At 59.3% G+C, this 16326-nt stretch overlaps 1 protein-coding gene across 2 annotated transcripts in view; it reads left to right on the forward strand.

Moving 5' to 3' along the window:
* Positions 1-15221, forward strand: part of OLFM1 (olfactomedin 1) — a 37581-nt gene extending 22360 nt beyond the window's left edge. For both annotated transcript variants that reach the window (XM_024117342.2, XM_024117340.2), the window contains exons 5-6: positions 7052-7158; positions 13529-15221. In XM_024117342.2, coding sequence (XP_023973110.1) covers positions 7052-7158; positions 13529-14203 — 782 coding nt within the window. In that variant the 3' untranslated portion in view covers positions 14204-15221. The remainder of the gene's footprint in view (positions 1-7051; positions 7159-13528) is intronic.
* Positions 15222-16326: the final 1105 nt, after the last annotated feature.

Genomic DNA, 16326 nt, shown 5'->3' on the forward strand with positions numbered 1-16326 from the left:
CTCTCCCGTTGCGGAGCACAGGCTCCGGACGCGCAGGCTCAGCGGCCATGGCTCACGGGCCCAGCCGCTCCGCGGCATGTGGGATCCTCCCGGACCGGGGCGCGAACCCGGTTCCCCTGCATCGGCAGGCGGACGCGCAACCACTGCGCCACCAGGGAAGCCCCCAGAGTCCACTTTTAAATAGCACATTTTAAATCCCAATTCCATTTTCCGGTTTTCTTAGGAAAGATTGGCCGGCCCTTCCACCCACTGTTCTCTAACACAGAGGTTGTTCATCTTCATATCGTTTACTTTTTAGAGTAACTTAGGGTAGCTTTTAGGGTAATTCTGCTTTATGAAACAGTTTCCTTTAGGCTTTATCTGATGTTTTTACTTGATTCCCTTTTCATCCCCCACCCCCCCACACACTACAAATGCCTTATTTTGAACTTAAAACATCCCCAAAGAACAAATACTTTAAAAAAAATCCCCATTGCTCTTGAGTGGGAGAGAGAGAACGTTCAAAGGGCAAGGAGATCGAGTCAGCCAACCTTTTTGTTTGAACAGGTTCCCACATCTAGTTTATTTTTCATGCCGTTCTAGGTGCCCTAGTAAAGCTCCGCAGTCCGGGAGAGGGCAGTGAACGATGTTGGGAGAGTTAGGACGAATCCGTTGTGACGCGTACGCTTGCATGGCGTGAGGGATTATCTGCTGCGGTTTTTCAGATGTGCTTCATGGCGCCCGCGTCCTGGTGTGTCCGGGACTGGGTGACCTGGGACAATCCCGGGGAGGGGGTCTGGGCTGGACGGTCTCTACCAGCTCTTCCCATTTCAGCATTCAGGAGTCAGCGGGAATGTTTGAAATGTCACTGGTTCCCAGGCTTATCAGTGGTTATGGGACTACATGAATACTTCTGGTGGGCCCTGTCTTTGGGTTTCTACCCATAGAGCTCCCTCTCCCCTAAGCTCCTGTCACCGTTCTCCAGACCCTCCAACGCTCCCCCTGAGGGCTCTCGGCCCCTGGGGGTCTCTTTGTTACTTATTTCTCCACGGCAGCATTTTTATTCCCTGGTAGACAGACCGTGTAGCCCAGTGGGAAACCAAGATTAAACCTTCACATTTTCCGATTAACGGATGAAGGAGCAAAATGGAAATTCAGAGGGCAAAGTTACAACCGATGAGAAGCTAAGGATCTCTGCAGGAGGATTCTGCCCTTCCCGGACGAGCAGCCTTCGTGTCCGAACTTGGCCTATTTTTAGAAGCTGGCTGAATTCACTGTAGGGCTTGGGATCTTGGGGCTTTCACATGGTTCCCCTTGGGCCGCTGAAATGGCCAACTTGGGAGTAAGGAGAGAGGTTGAAGAGGCCCCCAGAGCCCTGTTCTCCACCACTGAGTGCGGTAACTTCTGTGCTCAGAAAGGCCTTGAACTGTAGATGGACCTGCTGAGTCTTCGGGCATGTGGGCGGGGATCCGTCTTTCAGCAGCTCTCGGGTGGGTGCTGTGGGTGTGAACACCTAGCTGAGAACCCCCATGTGGGGGAGGCGGTGTCCTGAAGGGGTAAGTGCCTCTCGATGGCCCGGTGGCTCAACCAAGGCACTGACCACTTTGCGTTTCAGCTGCCTCTTCGTCTGTCAGATGAAGGCGTAGGAGTGCCCTGGGGTCACTGTGTGAGTCCACAGACACCATTCACATCACGGGCTGCGCACTGTGCCCGGCACAGAGTAGGTGGCGATGGGACGCGTAGGCAGGTGGGTCGGTAGTACACGATAGCTAGACATGATTGCTAGGTAAAGAGACAGCTAGACCGATGATAGGTAGGTAGGTAGGTCAGTAGGTAGTGAGACAGACAGGTGATAGATAAGTAGGTTAGTGGGTAGGTAAACAATACATAGATAGGTAGGTAGATAGACAACAGATAATAGGTAAATAGGTAGGTAAATCGGTAGGTAGGTAGTTGGATAGACAACAGATAATAGGTCGATAGGTAAGTAGGTAAGTCAGTAGGTAGGTAGGTAGACAGACAACAGGTAATATGTAAAAGCGGCTGCTTCTCCCGCTTCCTAGGTTTTCATTCAAGCTCTGTAACTTAAAGACCCAACCAGCATCGTGTGGCTGCTTATTTTAGTCTTTATTTTAGCCTTGCAAATAGGTACCATCTTAGCAGCCTGTTTCTTTGCTGGGAGGTTGCCGGTGAGCCTAGAACAGGGGAAGCCAGCACTGATGCTGTCCTGGGCGGTTAGGACTTCTGAAGATGCAGTGCCTCAGAGGTCGGCAGTTCCTTCCTCGGCCTCCCCCTCCCGCCCCCGGCCCGCCGCCACCTCCGCCTCTTGTCTCCTGGGTCTGAAGTCTGACTGTAGGTCCCTTGCTCTGGTGAACAGTATCTCGGTTACCTCCCTGGTGTCATTATGGGGAAGAGGGTCTCCCTGCAGTTTCCCAAAAGTGCCCTTAATTAGGTCTCTATTATCTTCAAATTGCCGTTGCTGACAATTCCGTACACAGGAAAAACAAAGAAACAAAAAACAAAAAACAAGGACTGCAGGTTCCATTGGTTTTCTGTTTCCATTCTTAAAGCCCTCTCTTGATGGGATTGTATGTTTTTCCTCGTGGCCCAGCCAGAAGGTGAATCTGAAAGTCTGATTTCTAGAACTGGACACCGGGCTCAGCATCTCTCGGGCATCATCCGGAAGGGAGGCGGCTCCCCACGGCTCCCCTGCGGTTCCTCTGGCTCCCGGGCAAGGCAAGGGAGAGGCAGAGCTGCCCGGCGACCCCGTCCCCCGAGCTTTCACTGCCACTGCGTGGAGAGCCTGCAGGATCAGATGCCCCAGCAGCTAAACCAGCCGAAAGCAGAGACTTAAGATCCAATGCAGAACGTCACTCGTACTCATGCATGTGTCCCGGGCACGTCACATGCCCGTTAGCGTCAGGCCTCAGTCCTGTCTGTAAAACGAGGGGAACTAGCTGACCTTAGGGCTTCCCCCAGCTGCACCGTCCTGGTTCTCCGGTGCTAAAGGCCTCTGTAGGGAAGGTCGAGGAGACACAGAGAGGGGCCCTTACCTCCTCCCCAGAGGCCGGGATGGAGCCGGGGATGGAGCCGGGGATGGAGCCGGGTGAGCGAGCTGCTCCCAAGCACGGTGGATAAGTTAGCACATGCAGATTTGCGCTCAGGATTGAGAGGGAAGTTGAGGGTGTCTCAGTCTGCAGGGGACTGACTAGGACGGGGAGGAGGGAGGGGACCCGGGTCCAGGTGCTTCTCACGGCAGTGACCTCAGCGGTCCCTGCAGGCAGGTGTCCCCCCAGGTTCCTTCCGGGAAGTGCTCGGGATCGCAGGAGGTCTCTGGGCGTCCCCGTCCCTGCCCAGGTGCGGATGGGAGACGGGCGTCCAGGGCGGCCCTCGGGGCTCTGGGCCTGGGCTCACAGGGAGGCTGCTCCCTCCCAGGTTAGCTCTTCTGCAAGGACATGTGTCCGTCTGAGCTCCCAGCTTTGCCAGCTCTCCCAGCTTAACTCTTCCCAGGCTTTAGGGAAGCTGGGACCAAGGCAGATGGGCCTGGAGGCCGGGCGGTCCCGGGACCCGTCTGCCTCTGTGGAGCAGTCAGCCCCCTCGGTCTGGTCTCTGGCCCGATTCCTTGGCGGGCATGTCGCCCTGGACCTGCTCAGGCTCCTGTCAGAGGTCATTTGGGCTGTTGTTCAGAAGTGGTCTCCTTCTAGGAACAGCAGGAACCAGAGGATTTCATCTGCAGAGGCTGCTTTGTCCAGGCTCCCAGCTTTGCAAGGCGGCCTCCCTCCTGAGACCCGTCCTGGGCTCTGAGGGTGCTGTGCCTGGAGCCCGGCCTCCTCTGAGATGGACCTGCTCGGCACCCCCCACCACCCCGCTCCCCATCCACGACGCCCGAGCTCTCATGACAAGAGAGGGACACTTTCGCGAGCGGAACGTGCAAGACTCTGCCTCGCGGCTCTGCCGTGGGGCTTTTTTAGATCCTGTCAGTTCCCGAGGTCTTGGCAGAGCCCGTCTGGATGGAGAACCAAAAATAACTCCGTGACTCAAGCAGGGCGGGCAGCCTCCATCCCCAGTGGAGAGCTGAGCCCACAGCCAGGAGCTGGAAGAGCAGGCCTCCTGGGCCAGCTGGGCCCTTCTCTGCCGGCTCCTCGTCCATGATTTTAAGGCTCCGTCCGAGAGGCTGGGGGAGGGTGGGCTCAGCCCCTCGGGCCAGGGTGCACTGGGGGAGACCTCAGCCCAGGCCAGGGCGGGGCTGGGGCTGGTGCAGACGCCCTCCTCCCGCCCCCCAGCCCCCCCGCAGACGGTCTCCCCTTCTCCGCAGCCACGTGTGGGCCGGACACAGGGGGACCACCCAGGGCAGCCCCGGGCCTGGACTTGGCCACAGTCTCAGTGTGAAGCCACGGCTGCTGGCCCCACTGGGCTCTTAGGCGTGACGGGCATCCTTCTAGAAGCTTCCCACTGGTTAACTGCTTTAATTCCCACAACCGCCTCTGGGGTGGGTGTCCTTCTGGCAGATGAGGAAGCCGCCCTCAGAAGAGGCGGCCCACCTTCACCCCCGTCCCCTCTGGCGGGTTACGTGGCAAAGCAGTGGGCTGACGAGGGTTTTCTGGGAGATGGGTAAATATACCTCTCAGTTCCTGGGAGGTGAGTCATTTGTTCATTCACTCATTCATTTTGGACAGCTCCCCCAGGCTGAGCCTTGGGCGGGGAGGGGCGTCCTGCCTGGGGCCGTGAGACCCGGACGCCCGGGTCCACGCCCAGGGGGTGTGCAGGCCCAGCCTGGGTCGGGGAGGCAGGGTGGGTGCCGTCCAGAAGGGAGCGGGCTCTGCAGAGGCATCGCTGTGGGTCCAGCCACAGAAGACAGGAGGGCAGGAGCGGGGTGGGGGTCTGGCTCTCCCGATGGGGGTGGGCCTGAGCGAAGGTAGGGACGCGGGAAGAGCCGGGCAGGCGGCTGAGCTGAGCCGGGCCTCCACCCGCCATCTTCACCTTCCGAATGTGACGTAAAGGATGGATGTCTGTCTCCTTCGGGGGAGGTCGTCCCAGGCCGGGTGTGGCCACTGAAGGCCGGGCAGGGCGTTGGCGTGAGCGGACGTCTCACCGGGAAGTGTGCCCGTGATGGGGCACCAGCAGGCCTCCCACCCGGGGCCCCCGATCGGTGACACCCTTGGGGCCACGGTGCCTTGGGACTTCTCCTTCCGGGCGGCAGACGGGACCACTGTCCCTGACTCGGCGGTGGGGAGGCCCTGCACGGGGCACTTTGCTGGCCTCTGGGCAGCAGGGAGATGGGCTGTGTCTGGTGTCTGATGGCCCCTGTTAGCATTGCCCACCCAGTTTGGAGGGTCTGCTATCTCCCGGGGGCAGCCCAGAACCCCCCAGGGTCACAGAAACAAAGAGGGTGCTGGGGGGAGACCAGCCTAGTGTCCTGCTTCTCCCCTGCCCTCCCTCCTCCAGACGGAACCCTCAGGGAACCCCAGCCCCAATTCTCAGAACCCCTGTGGGATGAGAACTTGGTCTGGGGCTCTCGGGGGCACGCACGCTCTCGCGAGATTTCCAAGGACCCACTTTTTTCTTACTTCTGGTTGCTGTAGATGTTGGCTGACCTGCACATAATGTCCAGTCCCTTTGTCCTCTGTCTGTCCTCCCTCAGACGGGGGCTGTGGACAGGGCCGGGCAGACTTGCTGTGTGCAGGGACCCTCGCCTTTCTGCAGACTCACCTACCTGCCCTGCAAGTGTTGGCCTCGGGCCTTGAGGGGACAGTATTTCAGTGGGAAAGTATGCAATTCCTCCTGAAAGGGGAACAGGCAAAATAGACACTGGGAAGGGATGGGCGAGTAAAAATAGTTGAGTTCCTTTTTCGAATCTGGGCCAGAGGCAGCAGCCTGGGGAGTGGCGCCGCTGGGGCTTAGGAGCAGGGCAGCGTGACTTGATGGGAATTGGGGTGTAAAGCCGCCTTTCTTCCTCTTGCAGGCGGCTCTCAACCCCGGTCCAAAGCCTCCGCATTGCCCAGATACAAGCTCTCCTGACAGCACAAAGAGACAGAGGCACCAGGCACTGTGGCTGGGGGTCCAGGGGATCCACTTCTCCAGTCTTGTTCAATGACGCTGATGGATTTACCTGCCCCACTTTAAGTTTGGGGAGAGAGTGGGAGGCACCCCAGACAGTGCAGAGGTGGCCGCGGGCCCCTCCCCGTGGGAGGATGACCCCCGGCTAAACCACGGTCCCTGGGTTAAGTCACTGGCAATCTTCTGAAAACGCGCAGGTCTCCTCTAAACTTTGCAGACTGACCTCTACATCTGCTAATACAGTGGCAGTTTAGCAGAGCAGGCAGAGCTGGGGAGTTACACGCAGGCCTGGCCTGGAGGAAAGGGAGGGCGTTCCAGAAGGCACACGTCCCCGCAGGGCAGGGCCCACTGCCTACGTCGAGGGGCCAGTCGGCTTCTGAGGCTCAGGAACCTTTTGCCCTTCTGAGGCTGGCTGAGTTTATTTATTCCGGAAGGCTTCAGGGCTACGCACATCGGTTGGCATCCAGGTAGCAGGAGGGGGATCTCTGCTGGGCGCGGTGGCCGCCCGGGGCTCTCAGGGGCAGTGCTAAGGGCGCTGGGCTGTCGGGAGTGCCCGAGTGTCGGTGTGGCCCTCCGGCCCCTGGGCACCTCCTCCAGGCAGTAGGGAGCCGTCACCCCGCAGGGAAGCTCACAGGCCCTCCAAGGGGAAGGGGTGCCCTTCCTCCTGCGCTGGACGCTGGACCTCGGACGCACTTTCTCCTTAGGAGGTCCAGCGGCTGCCGCCCCCGCTTCCCAGAGGAGAAAACTGCGTCGGGGCGAGGCTGACTGCTCCATCGGGAGGTGCGGCCCTGGCACCCCCGGCCCGAGGCCCAGGGGGCTGCGCCTCCCTCTCCCCACCCGCCCTGGCCTCCGTTGCTCTCTGCTCGGGGGAGGGGATGGTGGCCTCTCTCGCCTTCGGGGCTGGGGGTGCCAAGGGAAGAGCAGGGCAGGAGCGGCTAGACAGCAGCCGAGGGAGGGGCAGGTATTGGGGCTGGGCCCAGGCACTCACTGCCCTGCGCTGTGTCCTCTCTTCCAGCGTGTGGCAAGCTGACGGGCATAAGTGACCCCGTGACCATCAAGACCTCCGGCTCGAGGTTTGGGTCCTGGATGACGGACCCTCTGGCCCCAGAGGGTGATAACAGGGTAAGTGCGTCCTCCATTGGATCTGGGTCTGGGGCCGGGGAGCTGTGGACGAGCGAAACTTGGTGCCCCCGGGGTGGGGTTCCAGGGACTTTGGGGAGCGGCCCAGGTCCCTTGCCGAGGTCCCTGTACTAAGCCAGAGTCACAGACCGCGGGGCGGGTCCGATGTGAGGATGACCCTGGCAGGACAGAGCAGGAGGGCGCCTGCGAGCCCCGCCCCGTCGGGCGTGGCTCCGCCCCTGGGAGCGAGCGGAGCGGCTGCCCGGACTCAACGCCCTGCCCCCGCTCCGCTCGCTCGGGAACGGCACGGTCAGGCCTTCTTGTTTTAATGACTTCTCATTTGCGTTTCATTTGCCATTCCTTTCATGGCTGATGGAAACTCATGTTCTTTTTTGATGTAGGAGAAAAGCCATGTTCTTTTTTTTCTAGACTCTCCCCCCTGGGTAAAAACCTCATAAAAAGAGAGAGAGAGACGAGCGAGCGGCACGTCTGTCTTGATCGGGATGGGGTGGGGGCTGCGTTCTGTCGTCGGAGTCCCTTCGGGGCTGGCTGGCTGGGAGGGTGGCGCCTGGCCCACTGGGCCCGGGTCACATCCGTCCGCCACCACAGCGTCCTTTGGGAGCGTTTCAGCCAAGGGCGGTTCCGAACGCCCAGGGCTCTGGCTCTCGGTGGAGGAAAGGAGCTGTGGGCATCCCTGTCCCTTGGTGGCCCACCAGCCTGACGGCTGGCACCCGGAGAGAACCGTCGCAACAGTCCAGGGCCTCTCTTCCCCAGCCCCTTGCCTGCAGGACGTTTAGAAAATAAACACCTTAAAAAAACCTCAACTCTTCCTCTGGGCAGATTGAGAAAGGAGCTTAGGAATCTGAGAACCTCTGAGCCTTGTCTGGAGGATTTTCAGTGGGGAGGGATCTTGAGACTTCTGATCTCTGCTCCTCCCCCAGCCCCATTCCCACCCTTTAGACGGCGTGATCGCTTCTGTGTAGATCAGGAAGCGGCACACTTTCTCCTTCTGGGGGAGACGCCTGGGGGACCATGACGGGCTTTCCAGCGATCTGGGCGTCTGTCTTTATCCCACAACCTCCAGTGGGAGGAACCCCCGTCTCTCCCCTTCCTTACCCACCCCCCAGCAGGCCCCAGCCTCTTCCCAGACCTCATCCCCAGCTCTGCAGGAAGAGAGTTCTGGAAGGAGGGGGCCGGCTACAGGCTACAAACCCGGGAAATGACCGGGTCCGGTATTTGGGGGGGTGAAGTTTGTTTGTGTTTTATTTTCTGAATGGTGACGGCTAGCTGGTCCTTGGAAGTTTTCTAAGGATTTAATTGGCCAATTAATTACCAGTTAATTACCAGTGAACCATTTCATTGACCAGTTGTTACCCTGACTGCTCTCCAGTTTCATCTGCGTCCCCCTGGAAAACACCACTTTGGTTCCGAGTTAGGTTAGGAGTGTCCTCTTGCTGCAGATGTCAGTGGTAATAACAGTAATGCAGACATGAAAGCAAGATGGTGATGCAGATCCTGAGCGCGTGATGTGTATATTGAAATACAAGAGGAAGTATCGGTTTCTAGGACGCAGCGACACGTGTGCCCAGCCCTCAGCTGAGCGCACCTGTGCCTGGCCTGGTTTGGTCCCACGGCTTCCCTCCAACTGGAGATCATAGTTGTCTCTGCTGTGTGGATGAGAAAACGCAGGGCCAGGAGGGTCACGTGACTTGCCCAAGGTCTCAGGAAAGGCTGGCCAGTGGTTTTATTAACCATTTATTAACCGCGATGTTCCAGGTTGAGTCTCCCGGATCACCCTCCTCTCCATTGCCTTCTCCCCACCTCCTGCCTGCCCTCCGCCTGCCCCACCACCCACACCCCACTGACCCAGCAGGCCTCTTGGGATCCGTGAGCTGGAACCAATGACCTTGGTGCTGGCAGAGGACGAACCCCGGTCTAGAGGATTTCGCCCCATCTGACACCACAGATGTGCCTCTGGGTCGCCATGTTGATGTAAATTTCCTTTGTTGTAGTGAGCGCTCGTCAAATTATCTTTTCTCAGAGATCACGTATCAGGGCTCCTGGAATCCCCCGTACCGTGAGGATGTAGGTTCATTTGCAAAGCCGTTGAGGTGGTGATGGATGCTTTTGGAAATTAGACATCTCTTTTCTGCGTGATGAGTTGATCACCCTCCAGGAAAGGGGGCCCTGGTGATGGGCGGAGTGCAAGCAGGAAGGCGGAAGGGGGGCCTTTGTGGGAGCTGACTGCGTGGGGAGGGAGGGAGGGGACCAGCTCGCTGGCAGGGAACCCTGGGCGCCTGCTCCAAAGCTTTGGGCAGTCGGCAGTCCTGCCCCAAGCCGTGAGATCAGCACAGCCACCAACTCACAGCCTGCTAAGTGACACGTCCCCAGGTCCCGCCATTGATCTGGAAGGGAGCTGTTTTCTTTTGTTTTGATCTTTTCCATGCTCCGTCCAGTTTTGATCACACACAGGAGACCAATAACTCGCTCCCCCAAAAATAAATCAGTGTCAGCTTCAGTGCAGGAGGCCACAGAGGGCGAGGAAAGAGGGCTGTGGCCAGCAGCCAGGGTGGGGAATTGCCTTGGGACCCCTGTCCGGGAGCCCTCAAAGGGGCTTTCGGGTCCCCCTGCCTTTGTGCTGAGCTGTTAGAACCAGGTTAGCTCATTCATTAAGCACCACCTGTGTGCAGGCAGGCACTGTGCTGGGCTCCGGTGGTCCTCCACCCTGTCCAGAAGCTTCTGACGGCACCAGAGCTCCGGAAGCCGTGCTCTCGTCACCCCAGGCTGTGTCCCTCCCCCGGGAGACCAAGACGCTGAGGCGCGTACCTCTGACTGTGGGCCCTTCTAAGGTCCGGCGTCCACCGTCCCTCTCACAGCCGTGCTTCCGCTGTAGAAGTCCCAGGCCCGCTCGCATCAGACATTGGTAAGGGGACCGGCCAGCCTCTGGCCCCCAGGAAGTTCATGTTCAGAGAGGTGGTCTCATCACTAGAACACAGCTCGTTTCCCAGACAGCAGCGAGCTCAGTTTAGTGTTTAAAAGTCCTTCCCTGTCATCTAAACAGTGTCACGGCCACCCGGGTATTTTATTCCTACGGAATCCGTCTTCCTGAAGGTCGTATTATCCGAACTGCACGGTCACACTGTTTCGTGTGGTCGGGGACGGTCTTGGGGCTGCTGACCTCGCCCCCCTTTCAACCCTCACTCCCCAGTGAAGCCTCCCACCTCCCCGCTCACCTGTTCAGCTAAGGGCTCCCTTTAGAGCATCTTTCCCACCCGTGCCGGCTCCTTGAGGTCAGGTCCTGCCAGGAGGACATGTGACAGATGCCTGACCCGCCAAAGGGAGGAGAGGACATGGTCACGTTACTAAGCCAGGCCCTTTGGGCGGCTTCCCTCCCCCGCTCCGCCCCTCCCGGGTACATCCCTGCATCACGTAAGATGGGGCCAGACTCGACACCATCGCCCTGCCCTGCCCTGCACCGAGATGGCCCTCTTCACTAAAAAGCACATGAAAATAATAGGGACAATTAGGAAAACCCCACGTTCTCCGTAAACTCCACCGTGTGGAACCGAAATGCAGTCAAGACGTGGGAATACCCAGGTTTTCTTACAGGGGAGCTGGTGCGGGGCGTTTTGATTCCAGTGAGCTGGTGGGCCACATCCACTCAAGGCGTGGCATTTACAAAGAAAGAATCCGGACGTGGCTTTGTTTTATCTTTTCTGGCAAAGGGACCCTCGTGGATGGGGGAGCTTGCGCCCTGGCCTCAGACCTGCCGAGGGGGCTCCTCTCGCCACTTGCCCCGGGGGGGCCTTCCTTCTGCTGACAGAAGCACCTGCGGCGGGGGCTGTGAGCCCTGCTGCCCCAAGGGCCCCTTTCTCCCTTGGGCTTCTCTGGCTTCTGTCCCCCCGTGTGTTCTCAGCTCTCCCCCTCCTCAGCCTGGGGCCCCACGGTCCTTCCCGCAGGACAGTGGCCACAGGGAGCTGCAGCCTGCATGGAGCGTGGCCCCGAGGTCACCAGCGCCCGGAGGGCAGGGAACGAGTTCCCATCTCTCGGAGAACAGGAGGCGCGTGGCCACCTGAGCCACCCGAGGCATCCCGCCGGGCGGTGGTGGGTGCAGCGGGCATTGTGGTCAAGCCCAGGAATGAGCGGGTGGACGGTCGCCGTCCCCTTCTGTCCGTGCCGGTGGACAGAACCTGCTTTATGGGGTCGGTTGGGCATTTCAGAGGACGGCCTCGGGAGTCTGGGAGGAAGTGGCCCAGCGAACGCAGGCAGTGGGTGTGTCCTGTGCGAGATGCAGTCTGCTTTCTGGTGAACAGACCGTGTGGCCCTGGGCGAGACCCTCAGCCCCGGGCCTCTCCGAACTGGGGACTTGGAACAGGTGGTCTCGGGGACCCTGCCGAACGTTAGAATCCCCTGGAAGCTTTACCCAGCCGATGCCCGGCTCTACCCCCAAGGTCTGTGTCATTGTTCTGGGGTGTGAAAGCTCCCCGGAGACCCAGCCAGGTTGAGGACCCTGGTCCCGGGCCTCAGCGGTTCAGATGCAGCGGTTCTGGGCGGCATCCTGGAGGGGACGGGGTTCCATCTGAGCCTTGGAACGTGGAGCAGGCGGGGAAGGACGAGACATTTGAGGTGAGATCAGAGTGAGCTCATGAGGGTGGGAGGCACTGCCAGAGGTGGGCCCGCATCGCAGGCCCTGGGGGTCCCGTGATGCGCTCCTCTTTTGCACAGAGGGGCTCACTGGTGGCTTAAACCCTCCAGGCCGAGAGCTGGTTGTTACACATTTAGCCCCTGTGCTGATTTTCTCTCCCACCCTAAATTGCCTTTTCCAAGTGTTGCCCCCTGTGACCAATTTGCTAGTTTATCGGAGGAAAAGGCAGTTTAAAAATCCTTAGCAATTGGATGCTGGCTTCACCCAGCTCTGCCCACAGGAAGGAGGTGCTGAGTCCTGGGGGTCCAGGGACGCAGCAACCCAACCGGGTCCCCACCATCAGAGACCCACCCGCGGGGAAGGCAGACAGAGCTGAGATGGGGGGGTCAGGAGAGGGTGCGGAGGGGGGCTGTCACTTGAGCTAAGTCTTGAGAGGAGCAGTGAGCTCCGTGTCTGGGAGGTAGCCAAGAGGAGGCGAGATGTCAGGGCGTCTGCACATCACCCTGCGGACCTCTGACACCTCCCGCCCAGCCCTGCGCTTGCCCCGTTCTGATGCATGGCCCACATCGCTGAGGGCTGCTCTGACGGAGGCTAAGGATAATGAAAAGCCTCAAATGAGACCCAGTCTTTAAAAAAAAATGTTGTTAAAAACAAAAAGCACATCTGCCTCTAAGCATCTGAATGGATGTCTCAGGACCAAGGTTACAGGTTTTGGGGGTTTTTTAAAAATTTTTAACGCGCGCGCAGTACCGTGTCTGAAAACTCCCACGTCCTTAATCCCTCCTGCAGCCGGCAGAGCCCTTGACGGATAAAGCAGCTGCCTTCTTGCCAGACAGATGCACTGGGAACAGCATTAGCCCGGCAGATTTTCCTCTGACTAACTGCATTGCTTCCTAATTTGCTCCCATGTTGGTTGAAAATGACCTAAGCGTTTTGCGCAAAGTCTAGACAGCTTTCGAGTCAACTGGCATTTAAGCCGTCATCGGAAAGCTCTTCTTCTTGTGACCCCAGACTTGGGCCTCTCCTGGGTTTGTTATCTTGGTTGATTTGAGCAGTCAGAGCCTTCTGGAAGCCCGGCTTCCTCAGGGAGGGGCACTTTCCCAGGACGGGGCGTGACAGAGCGATTACACTCTGAGCATCGCAAGTGCCAAATTAATGACGTCCCCCCCGCCCCCCGCCGGACTGGTGATCCAGTCCGGCCTGCCGTGAGGGCCTGGACGAAAGGAGAGCCTGACGCACGCGCCCCCTGGGGTATCGGGCATCGCCTTTCCTGGCCACCTCGATGACGGCCATCCCTGCAGACTGCCTGCTGTTGCGGGAGGGCGGTGTCACATGCCGCTGGAGGGCCAGCCTTCCCAGATGACCCGCAGCCTGGGGGCAGCCCCACCCACCTGGCGGGAACAGCAACAGCAGGGGGCGGCTGCCAGCCACGGCCCACGGCGCGGCTGCAGGTCCCAGGCGGTCGGTCCCCACACGCCTGTGCGCGGTGTCCTTTCTCCAGGCTGGACGCTCCCTCCCCTGGTGGGGAGACAGCGCTGGCCCCTCGTGAAAGGCACCCCGTGGGTTTGGAGGAAGGACATGACCCTGTTTAGTCTATTCTCTCCCAGTCCTTCCAGCTCCTTCTCCGGGAAGCCGAATCACTAAATCCCAAGTCCAGGAGGGGATGGCTACCCGGGAGGGGTCCCCCCCCCCGCTTCAGCACCACTGACAGGTCCGCTGTGTCCGCAGGTCTGGTACATGGACGGCTACCACAACAACCGCTTTGTCCGCGAGTACAGATCGATGCTGGCCTTCATGACCACGGACAATTTCACGTCCCACCGCCTCCCGCACCCCTGGTCCGGCACGGGGCAGGTGGTCTACAACGGCTCCATCTACTTCAACAAGTTCCAGAGTCACATCGTCATCAGGTTCGACCTAAAGACGGAGACGATCCTGAAGACCCGCAGCCTGGACTACGCCGGCTATAACAACATGTACCACTACGCCTGGGGTGGCCACTCGGACATCGACCTCATGGTGGACGAGAACGGGCTGTGGGCTGTCTACGCCACCAACCAGAACGCCGGTAACATCGTCATCAGCAAGCTGGACCCCGTCTCCCTGCAGGTGATGCAGACCTGGAACACCAGCTACCCCAAGCGCAGCGCCGGCGAGGCCTTCATCATCTGCGGGACCCTCTACGTCACCAACGGCTACTCGGGGGGCACCAAGGTCCACTACGCCTACCAGACCAACGCCTCGACCTACGAGTACATCGACATCCCCTTCCAGAACAAGTACTCGCACATCTCCATGCTGGACTACAACCCCAGGGACCGCGCCCTCTACGCCTGGAACAACGGCCACCAGATCCTCTACAACGTCACCCTCTTCCACGTCATCCGGTCTGATGAGTTGTAGTTCCGTGCGCCGGGAGGCCAAGGGTCCCGCGTCCTCACCCACCTGGAAATTCCTGTGGAACGGCGGCCGAATTGATATCGGTGAGACGAACAAGGCTCATTCGGAGCAACCGGCAGCAGCGCGGACTCCGGCGTCACGGGGTGGCGTGGCCCCCGTGTTTCTCCAGCCCCAGCCGGGGGGCGGCCAGCGTGGGAAGAAGCCCCCCGTATATACGGCTGGAACTGCAGCCCAGGGCTCCCTGGTTCCCCCGCCCCGGTCCCTTTCTGGTCAATATACTCAAGAAGTAAGGCACTGACTGTTGGCCAGCGCTTACTGAGAACAACCCGCTGTCGGGATCGCATGGACTTGTCCGTAGATCAACGGTCAGCTCGACGGACCTGAGTGTCGTGTCTCATTGAAGCCCTCCCCCCCTCCCCCGGGCCTTGCTCGGCGGCCGAGGGGGGCCACGTAGGCTAGCGTAACTCGCATCTCATCACCGCTGCCGCCCTTGACCCCGCGCTGTGTCTTAGGTGAACTGTGCTGAGACTCCAAGTAGCCCGTGGACCCGAGTTAGTTCCCCAGGACCGGCGGCCGGCGCGTGCGGCGTGGACAGGCTCAGCGCCACACCGTTTGAATCCGCGTACCCCGTAGATACGTCGTGCAGTGTCCGTCTGTCGTTTCCTCGAGGTGGTGACTTGTCTGTTTAGTTGATGCCATGAATGTTGTACATGCAATGCCGTAGTCTGGATTAGTAAGAGGGTGGTTTTTGTTTCTAAAGAGGAATGATAAAAATACACGTCGATGTTCCGCCCTCGTAGAGAGATGATCAAGTTCATGTTGCTAATCATGAAAGGAAATATCCTCTCCTTGTTAAATTATCTAAATAGTGTAACCACAGATGAGAAGGGCTCATCTAGGGAAGCGTCCGTTTCCAACGGGAAAGAAATGCTCCCGAGGGCAACAGTGTGCGGAAAGTACATTTTTTAAGTAAAAAAGAGGGAAACTTTGTACTATCCGGTTGTCTAAGGAACAATAAAAATATTAGGAGATGCTTTTGCTTCGTTTGTCATTTCAGATGGTTTTAAAAATGACCGAGGCCTCCAGATCCTTGCAGACGTCTTCCAGAGCGAGTGCCCCTCTCAGAAGAGGACAGGGCACGGTCTGGACACAAGCCCCATTGGGTCCCTAGACACTCATCCCCCGCAAGGGTCAGAGCCCGAGAATCAGCTTGGAGGTCCCCTCTCCTTGGGTGAATCTGAATCCGAGGACTCCACCACCGGGGGTCCCACCCCACCCCGCCCCGCCAGGCTCTTCCAAGGCACAGCTGGAAGGAGCCTGGGACAAGCACCTGCTTCCGGCGTGGCAGGGGGCAGCCGCAGAGACCCTGCCGAAAAGTGGGTAAAGGTACACCCAGGCCCTCTCTGGCCAGTTCGCTCACTAGGAGCGCTGGGGATCCGGGAGGTGAGTGGCCGGCCCTGTCTGGGGTCTGGGTCCCTGAGCCTTGGAGACAGAGGACCTCGTGCATCGGGGGAGCCCAGACCACCACGGCCAGGCCTGCCGACACCAAGCCAGGCTCCGTCTCTAAGGGGGTCCTGAGGTCTCTGCAGGACAGAGCCGTTCTGGAGTGCCCTGAGGATTCACATGGCCAGAGAAGGCACAGGTCAAAGTGACTCTCCTTTCACAAGACAGTTCAGGACCGGCCTTGGCACTAGATGCCAAGGCCAGGTGTGGCATGTGGTGACCATCCACCCCCTCCCCTGCCCTCCCTGTGCTCTGGGGCGGCTGGCCTCCTTGGCAGGGTGGACAGCAGGGCTGTGACGTGGGCCTGGGGAGAAGCCAGCAGCCCCCATGAGCTCAGCCCAGCTGGCACCGCACCCAAACCAGGGAGCAGAGGGGCTGATGTGTTTCCAAAACTGTCTTCTTCACTTTCCATCACTTGTCCTGGAAAGAACCTGGGCGGGTCCCCAGGCGGGGGTGTAGGCGGCACTTAGAGGGGGTGTAGCTGGTACTCTCGGAGTCAGTCTGAGAACATCTAAGAACATCTGACTCCGTCCCCGGGGCCCCTCGGAGGCTGGAGCCACTGAGACGGCGAGCCGGTCAGGCAAGGAGGCGGCGGGGCCGCGGGGACCGTGTCTGCTGGTCAC

The sequence above is a fragment of the Physeter macrocephalus genome, chromosome 13 (assembly GCF_002837175.3).
Source record: "Physeter macrocephalus isolate SW-GA chromosome 13, ASM283717v5, whole genome shotgun sequence".
Taxonomy (NCBI): domain Eukaryota; kingdom Metazoa; phylum Chordata; class Mammalia; order Artiodactyla; family Physeteridae; genus Physeter; species Physeter macrocephalus.